The 9,847-nt window shown below is 36.0% G+C and overlaps 2 protein-coding genes across 2 annotated transcripts in view; one reads left to right on the forward strand and one right to left on the reverse strand.

The window, feature by feature from the left end:
* LOC134265821 (uncharacterized) overlaps positions 1-5,686 on the reverse strand; it is an 11,766-nt gene extending 6,080 nt beyond the window's left edge. Inside the window, exons 1-4 of the mRNA XM_062748035.1 lie at positions 5,061-5,686; positions 4,113-4,259; positions 3,817-3,940; positions 3,284-3,451 (exon numbers count right to left, since the gene is read on the reverse strand). Coding sequence (XP_062604019.1) covers positions 3,284-3,451; positions 3,817-3,940; positions 4,113-4,259; positions 5,061-5,494 — 873 coding nt within the window. The 5' untranslated portion in view covers positions 5,495-5,686. The remainder of the gene's footprint in view (positions 1-3,283; positions 3,452-3,816; positions 3,941-4,112; positions 4,260-5,060) is intronic.
* Positions 5,639-9,141, forward strand: LOC134265820 (uncharacterized). The gene is made up of 2 exons (XM_062748034.1): positions 5,639-5,716; positions 7,011-9,141. Exon 2 carries the CDS (start codon positions 7,242-7,244, stop codon positions 9,012-9,014), a length of 1,773 nt encoding a protein of 590 aa, XP_062604018.1. The 5' UTR covers positions 5,639-5,716; positions 7,011-7,241; the 3' UTR covers positions 9,015-9,141.
* Positions 9,142-9,847: the final 706 nt, after the last annotated feature.

Below are 9,847 nucleotides of genomic sequence, written 5' to 3' on the forward strand. Positions count from 1 at the left end.
GAAGAAGATTTTTAAAGGTTTTTCCTATATATTCTTATATAAAACTTGGGTCGGCCATTTTGGCCCCACCCTTAAGCCCGGGGGTCATGATTTGAACAAACTTGAATCTACACTACCTGAGGATGATTTCACATGAGTTTCATCTTTCCTGGCCCAGTGGTTCTTGAGAAGAAGATTTTTAAAGATTTTTTTCTATATTCCTATGTAAAACTTGGGTCGGCCATTTTGGCCCCACCCTAGCCCCGGGGGTCATGATTTGAACAAACTTGAATCTACACTACCTGAGGATGATTCCACATGAGTTCCATCTTTCCTGGCCCAGTGGTACTTAAGAAGAAGATTTTTTAAAAATGCCATTAATTTTTCTCTAATTCATAATTATCTCCCCTTGGAAGAGGGGGTGGCCCTTCATTTGAACAAACTTGAATCCCCTTCATCTAAGGATACTTTGTGGCAAGTTTGGTTGAAATTGGCCCAGTGGTTCTTGAGAAGAAGAAGAATATGTGAAAAGTTTACGACAACGACGACAACAACAACAACGACGACGACGACGACAGACAACGGACAAATTTTGATCAGAAAAGCTCACATAAGCCTTCGGCTCAGGTGAGCTAAAAACTATAAATATGTCTATAGGACATAAATGTCCCGCCAGATGTATATTACTAATGCAACATGAAAATTTGTATTAGTGTATAAAGTTTGATGAAAATATGTTGAACAGTTTCTTTAGAATTGAAACTAAAATCTAAATAAATTGGATATAGATAATAAATTCTCACCAAATTATGTATAAGTGCATGCTAAACATAAAAATGTCTTAAAATATTTCTTTAAAACTAAGCAAAATACAAATTAAAGAGGAGGGAGGTCAAGGTCACAGGAATGTGCAAGGTGAATTTTTTGATGCAGTTGAATAGCTCTCACTAATAAATATCAGCATATTATGTTTAATAAAAATATCTTGAATGATTTAATGAAACTGAGCTTAACACTTTTTTTAAGAAAAGAGAGGTCAAAGGAAAGGTTGGGGTCAAAATGTTGTTGAAGTTGAAAAGCTTATATCAACATGAATTTACTATTAGCATATGAAGTTTGATAAAACTATGATTAATGGTTTATTTAAAACTTAGATAAACACATATTTTAAAAAGTGAGGTCAAGGTCAAAAGAAAATTCAAGGTCAAAATAAGCTGATGCATTAATAGCTCTCAGCAGTATGTATTAGTATATGAAGTTTGATAAATATATCTTGAATTGTTTATTCAAAACTGATCTAGACATTAATTTTAGAAAAGTGAGGTCAAGGTCACAGGAAATGTCAAGGTAAAAAAGAGAGAAGCATTGTAAAGCTTACATTAGTATGTATCATCATGTGAAGTTTCATTACACAAGTTGAATGGTTTCTTTAAAATAAAGCTAAACACTAATTTAAAGAAAAGTTAAGTGAAGGTCAAAGGAAAAGTCAAGGTCAAAAAATATTGCTGCAGTTGGATAGTTTACATCAGTATGCATCAACATATTAACTTTGATAAAAATATCTGGAAAGTTTCTTTGAGCCCGGTGGAAAGACAGATTGAAGGGTGGAGGACGGACATGACAAAAACTATACATGGCTTGACATAAAAACTTGAATCTACATTATATGAGGGCAAGTCAGATTTGAGGTCAACATTCATTTTAGGAGTTTCAACCATTAAGACGTAAAGAGATATTAACTTGATCCTTCCCCTCATCCCTTCCCAGACCCCTGTTTGTTCATGTATGCAAACTAAAATGTACTACTTGTTTTTACATTTTAAAAAAAATGTTAAAATATACAAATAGGTTAATGTGGTCCATCTCTTTGAATGATTTTCATTCCTCATTCTAGGAGGATAGGTTGATGAATAAATTGTCAAGCAATCTTATCACTGATTTTATTTAATTTAATGCAGACATATTGTGAACATTTCCAGTTCATTAGGAGTGGGGATGACCTCCAGGGGTTCATAACCTTTATATATAACATAATAACACAAAAAACAAAATTATGTATAGTCAAATGGAAAAAGTTTCCTACTATTTAGGAGTCACATGATCATTTGTCGTTACAGGGACAGGGAGTGAATTAAGAGATACCCCCCCCCCCCCGGAATATGCAGGACTATAATATACATGTATATAATAACAAATAAAAAAGACTTTGGATGCCCCCCACCCTAGAAAACAGACCCCACCATAACCTCTCTTTTTTTGCTTCTCAGGAAATTCTTGTCTGGAAATCCCCCCTCCCTCCCAGAAAAAAAATTCTGTATCTTGTAACTGAATGTAACGTCAATAACGGGCGATAACTCTTCAGAATGTGAAATTCATCTATTGCAAGCATCAGATGACCTTTGATCCTTTAAACTTTAACCTAACCAGTTGCATTTCAGACTATTGTACCAAATCTATACCAAAACTTGTACTTACTGATTGTCAAAGATCCCATCAATTCATAAAATATAATCCAATAAAACACAAAATAATTCCTACTGACAAACATGCAATGATGTGTACACCAAACTAGTACTGCACGTGCAGTGCAATCTAAAAATGATAACGGTAAAACTAGTACTTAAAGTTGGGTACGTGACGCAAGCCCAATGTGATGCAGGTGTTCAGATACATGTACAAAAACAAATTTAAAATTATCATTTACAAAAGATGTTTTATCTTAACTTTGCCATCTATGCTTATTTCCAAAAACATGCAAAAAGTGTGTGTTTGTGTGTGTGTTGATGGGACAGGGGTGGGGGGTTGACTATATTGATTGGGTATATGCATAGACATAAATCGAAATGGCAGCTTTCTAGGAGTTTCCGCCTAATCAAATATAAAAGTTTGCACATTTTGAAAAAATCATCAAAAACGCTTATAAAACGCTCAAAAATTTATATCCCCCCTTTATCAAACCTAATTTACATCATTAATTAAATTCAGTTGATTAATTTCAGACTGGTAATGAATAAAGAATATGAAATACCTATAAGATCAAGGCCCAGAGGTCACATGGCCACCTGAGCATATCATGCTCAATTTCATGAATACTTGTGTTATGTAAATTATTGAATTATATTGACTTTTTCCTTGGTAAAGCCCAATTTGAAGGATTGTGCATTTAGAGGCAAACACCTTAGTGCGGGTATTACTGTCTCATGACAGCATCTAGTTGTTTATTACATGTACTTATTTATGCATTCTGTGGTGTTGTCAAGGATATCAGAGGATATTCTGAGGCTGTGTAATTGTGAATACAGACCTTTGTTCTCAGACATATAATTCCCAGTATGCCTGGATAGAAGACACAATTGTCAATGTCAAGTAGAAGATCTGCTCCATGCTGTCCCAGAATATGTGCAGGTAAACTCTGAATGCTGAAATAATTTGGAATGGAGTCATCTTCGTGTTCCTCACAAGAGGTGCTGACCTGTGAAATATTTTTTATATCAACTTATAAGTCATTACCTTTACAATATATTGCTTTTGATAGAAAGTGTTAATAATCCCATGCTGAAAAAAGTACATCTACAGTAATCCAACACTGGAGAGTATGCTTATTAGATTTTTATAGACATATAGCTGAAAATTTTCATAAGATAGAATTCTGATAGAAAATGTTTGGATCAACTTGTTGTATGTAAGCTCTACTGGGTATTTTTTCTCATTTTCTCCCCCATGTTTAGCAACAATGTGAATAACGGATATCTGGATAATTCTGTCAAAATGACAGGCATCACAATTTGATTTAGTACATGTAGTTAGAAATTGGCCTTTAATCAGGACATTGTATACCTCATTGGACATCCTTAACAAGGTAATTAATTGCGGGCCAGGATACTCCTCAAAGCGAAGGTCTGGGGCACTAACCACCTCTTGCTTTCCTATTTTCATCTGTGTGATCTTTGATTTTCCAAGTCTGAAAATTGTTACAAATAAAAACTGACTTTGACAATAGAAATATAATAATTATAGAAAATCTATCTACAGTGGCTGAGCTTTGTCATCATGTGAAGAACAGAAGGTGAAAACAAGTAACTTGTACCTTTAACAATCACTGATGAAAGCAGTTTCTAATACTTAAAACTTACTGTGGGAACAGAAAGAAAATACGCAGGAAATCCATGACAAGCTGTGTGTACGTGATATCTGGGACAGGACCATCCCCTCGTGCCACCATGAATCTACCCAGACTGGTCAAGTAATCCTGAACTTTCAAATGCAACACATTCAACAATCTGCAAAATAAATTTTTAAAGTCAGTAATCAATGGTGTGAAACAATACCAAACATGGTGCTTGACATACACTTGTAATACATACACAAATATGTTATGTCAATTTTTTTTCAAAATAGAAAAATGTTGCTCTGTTGCTAGTTGCCCGTGACCTTAATCAATGTAAATTTAAGTCTGTAGTTGAAACAAAGAAGAAGGTACAGTTTGAGCTTTATTGTGTCCTTAAAATTTAATGTTCTCAAAAGTTTATGAAATTGGCTTTAACAATAGTTGAGTAGATGAATATGATAAAGCATGAAAGAATATGGCATAAAGGAGGACCTTTCTTGAAGTATGACATCAGTAATTTGGTGCATTTCTAAGTTCAATGCAGAAAAGCATCATTATGACTCATTTCTGTGCGAATTTTCCTTTAGAAAATAGTGTCTGCCACCGTCGCCCACTTTAATTTTTGGATATATTATATGTAAACTGCTATGAAAAATCACATATCTCAAAATCTTTCCGGGCGACGGTGGCAGAGTATGTTTTCTTAAAGAAAATTCCACTGAAAATTGATGTCTTCTGCAACCTTTTAAGAAAATACGGGAAAATGCACAAGTTAATGACGTCACAATCAGCATTAAGGATGTCATATGAGAAAAACGACTTGCATATTCTTACTGCAACCTGGGATTCCTATGATTAAGAAAGAATGAATTTTGATTTCGCATATCACTTTCATATTTTCGAAAAATATCGGGCTTAATTTGTATTGAAAATGTACCTTCTTCTTAATGAGCTTAAAACACTTTAAACTTACCGTTTCTCTTCATCGCCCATGTTAGTTTGTTTTTCAAACATTGACAAATCCTCCCACAATTTCTGACGATTTTCACTTATGTATTGTAAATATTCCACTACATTTTGTCGCGGCAGATGTCTCTTCAAATTGTCATGTGGAATACATAATTTGAAATGATCTGTCAAAAAGTTTTCTAGTGTTGACAAACATGCTGGCACCCGTGTTATTCCTGATGAATTTTGTTGAGTGCAACTTGATTTTTTGGCAAGCTCCTCAAGCCGACGAAGAGAAATGTCGTATTCGCTGTAGTGGATTCCTAATTTATTTAAATCTACCTGGGTCCACTTTGAAACATCTCTATACACTTCATTAACATCATTACTTTCCTTTAAATTCTGTGCAGAAGTATCTAAAAATGTCAAACTACAACTCTCTTCAGATGCTGCCATCATTTTCCGCCAAATTTCGCAGTAATTTAGACGCTTTTAAAATCTCACTTAGTAAAAATAATACTCCCCATACTCAAACATCTTTCTGATCTAAATTATATTCGAGAGTCCTCAGTTAGTTCTCATTAAAAGTATGATCTGTCCGAGAACTTCCGATGGGTTATTCCTGTATTTCGACGAAGCTAAAGGGTATGATTTAGGAAGACCTGAATTTAAAAGGCTTAGGTAAGGAAATGTTGGTATGAAAAGCAGAACATTTAAAAAAAAAAAAACAGAATTCAAAAGAAATGTCTACCATGGTCTACATCATAAACGAAAATTGTTTGTTTGATTTGTTTTTGCAGACATTTGCCACTGCCACGAATAAACATGAATATATACAAATAAACAATAAATGCAACAGAAAATGGTAAAATCACCTTTAAAGAACGCAAATTGAGTCGCTAAAAAGTTTTAAAACATGGATTTCAATCGGTATCATTACAGTTTAACAGACAATTCATTTTGAAAAAGCCAAGAAAAAAAAATGGTCGCCATTTTCATAAGACAGTCGGTAAATCTAGTGCCCAGTGAGCCGATTCCCATTACTGTCCCATAATTTGAATTTTTATGAATATCACGTTGCAAATTGTACAGGTTGGCTTTTTACACAACCTACAAGTCAAGGTTAATGTTTTCCTGTTCTTTAATTTGTATTTCAACAGGTTACCATTAATAATTGGGATCAATATTGCACAAAATATCTAGATTTTTCTTTTTGTTATGAATATCATTAATTCACATCAAAATGCATATGGATTAAAGGAATAGCTTTTGGCAGGACGTATATACTACATATTTAGTAAATAAGTCCCTGCTTTTGGTTAACAAGTTTTTCTGTATGCACATTGTTTAGATGATCCCTCGGAAGTTCATTAACTTCTTGGGATCAATCGTACAGTATAAACAATAACTGTAGGGTTGCAGAAAAACTTGCATGCCAAAAATCTTTTTTTTTAAAATGTATTTTGATGTTGAATAATGATAGTTATAGCCAATGTAAAAATTTCATTTTATACTTTTCAAATAAGTTGTATCAAAATTACCAAGATGTGATTGACACAGGCACATGCAGATCCAATCTAATTAAAATTAGATTTTAAATGCGCTTCCATACTCCCTACACTAACATCTAACAACATCCCAGAGTAGGTCACGTCAGAGGTCAAATTCGGAACAACTCTAGACTTATTCACTGCAACAAATAAATAATGATTTTGCAGGTGACAATTTGATTGGTTGATAGAATTTGACATCTGATATGACCCTCTATGAGATGTTGTTAGATGTTAGTGTAGGGAGAATGCTAGCGGATCTAACATGTAATTTTAATTAGATTGATGCAGATGGAGTTGACAGATACAACACCCCCTATATTTTCGTAGTTTGGAATTGATTTTCAAGGTCACAAGTGAACAATACTGTCTTCTATCTATGTTATATACTGGTAGTACTCAAGTCCATCTTAATTTTTTTTTAGCTTCAGCATGCTCAGTTCATGAGGATAGGAGAGGATAGTTAAGAAGCTTGTGGAAAAGATAGAGGAAAGTCTTAGAAGATAGGAGAGGATAGAAGAGAGAATAGAACTGTAGAAGATAGGAGAGGATAGTTAAAAAGCTATAGTCAGGATAGATGAGAGGAGACCCAGGAGCCTTCTAATGCTGTACATCTTGACTGAGAACTTAAAAATCACTGAATTTTTCTCGGCAGCATGAATGATTCGTCTCCAGTGAGTGATTATCTATGTGGCTTATGTCATGTTAGCTGTGAAGGCTATAAATGTGTGGGCTGTGACAAATGTGAAGAATGGTTTCACCAAAAGTGTGAGGAATTGTCCAATACTGATTTCTATTACTTGAAGAAATGCCCACTGCCTTACATTTGTACTAGGTGTTGTGAGAACAATTCTGGGGCCTTTGACTATGATAAGTCTCTTGGCAGGTTAGAATGTGCTCTTCAGTCAGGGTGTTTTGAGATGGGGGTGAAGATCGAGTCGATTTTTATGCGTAAACAACCTAAACGTTTACCTTCAAAACAACCTTTCAAATATGACCCTTCCATGAGTATAGACCATTCAGCCTCGGATCTGGTTGGCAAGTCAGATTTTGTGCCTGTTTCAGTCCAAGGAAACGGAAATTGTTTATTTAATGCCATATCAATCGCTATACAGGGCAATGAAAAACTGGCATCGGAGATCAGGGCCCGGACTTGCCTTGAGATGTTTTATCACAAAGACTTCTACATAAATAGTCACAAGAGGGATAGAATGGCATACATATCTCCTTCATACGAGGAAGCCATTGGGAGCTGTGCTCAGAATTTCAAGTTCTCATGTGCATGGACTATTCATGCTGCTGCTACTGTAATATCGAGAGGCATCAAGTCTTTATACCCACCAGTACATGGCCTCCTTGACCCATCAGTTTCGATTTTGAACTGTGAATTCCTACCACGTGCTCTACAGGCCAAGTACACCATAAATATTCTATGGTGCAGCATGTTAAAAGATGACGATGGTAACTGGGTGACCAATCATTTTGTTCCCCTTTTGCCCCCTGCTCCAGAGAATGTAATTGATGTTGATCAATTACTACATATTCCATCTTCTGAGGATCTTGCATCGCAAGATAACTCATTATCAATTAATCCTTCCAGAACTTCAGGTTTAGACCACCCTTATAGTAAATCCTCAGACGATGTTCCATCGCACAATGCAGATGAAAAGCGTGACCAAAAGCAGCCACTGGTGTCCTCAACTAAAGCTTCCCGTTCAACCCATCATTATGGGAAAGCGAGAGCACAATTCTCGAAACCTACAAGTGAGACTGATGAGCTCTCAGCCGCGAACAGTGCTGATCAAAGTGGTGAACAAAACGAGTCCAGTGAAATTACTCCTGTCAGAATTGAAGCAGTTGGTCAAGTGGACAAGTCGTTTTTTGATTTTGAATGTTTACTAGAAATTTTCAAATCTTTCCCTGCATCGGAAGCACTTCCGTCAATTCCACCAGGAATAAAAAACAATGTCTATTTTATTGTTAAAAATGCTGCAAATATAGTAAGGGACAAAAGGTGTTTCTTCCCTGATGACTGTGGGACTTGGAGTAAAGGGAATACACCAAAAACTTACTTAATTCAACGAGAAACGGGGGAATACAGAACCATTGTTGTACGAAATAGACTGTTTCATATCCGGTCAAAATGTAAAGGCAAATATGTGTTCACTTTAATGGAACCGCAACCAGATCCTTCCAGAATTACGACACTAAATCGCTATTACACGGCCCTTAAATTGGACCCTAGTTACAGACGACGAATTACATGGATGAATTCGTCGAGTAGTAGTATTTTTGTCGTGGAGTATTTGGGCTTGTTCCCTGGGGTGGCCCCGCATGGAAATTCCAAGCGTAAAAAAGGATATGTGCGAGCTCCCTATGATGACAGCCATGTCATGGATGAAATGACAGACTTCTTAGAAGAAATTTAAAAACCATTTTGAATTCTGATGACAACTGTGAATTGAATGTGACTTTATGATCCTTGTAGGCTAAGACAGGTTCATCATAAGAAACACTATGCAGAAAAGATAATACATGTTGAGATCAGTCAGAAATTTGTTGAACATAGTTGTATATGTCTGAGCATGTTAAGAGGTGGCAATTGTCACTTTTTATCAATGTTTTACTGCATTAAATCTGTTATTTGTATCTTTTTATTTATCTTTACTAGAATTCAATGCCATTGCAGGGGCTGACAAATACATTTTTAAGGCACTTGCCCAAGGGCAAGTACATGGTCAAAATTCACTTGCCCTACCTGAATTTTTGCCTGCCCTACCATTAACTTATACTGTATTAATAAATATATATATAAACTAGTGCTAATTGTAACGGGGACCGTTACAGATGTTCCCCAAACGCTCCCCAAATTCCTTTTTGTGCCTAATTCCTGTAAGACATTTTTAAAATGTGATCGGTATCGAAGGATTTCATCAAAGAATTATAAAAACTATAATGATATCAACTATATGTCATTTAACGCATTGTATGCCCATGCACCTGCAAGATGATCACGGTATGTCTAAATCATTAACATATTTATATATCGTGAGCAGGCGCGGATCCAGGATTTGGAGTTAGGGGGGGCGCCAAAACTAGGCAAGGGGTCTGGGGGCCGCCTTGAGGCCCCCAGTGGGTCCAGGGCGGCCCAGGGGGCGAAGCCCCCGGAAGCTCCTGGATTCTAGAGATTTTGAAGGGTTAAAATGAGGTCTACCAAAGCTCTGGTGGGGGCCCAGGGGGCGAAGCCCCCGGAAGCTCCTGG

Source organism: Saccostrea cucullata, unplaced genomic scaffold (genome assembly GCF_032062105.1).
Source record: "Saccostrea cucullata isolate Sc308-1 unplaced genomic scaffold, CSIRO_AGI_Scuc_v1 ctg299, whole genome shotgun sequence".
NCBI classification, from domain to species: domain Eukaryota; kingdom Metazoa; phylum Mollusca; class Bivalvia; order Ostreida; family Ostreidae; genus Saccostrea; species Saccostrea cuccullata.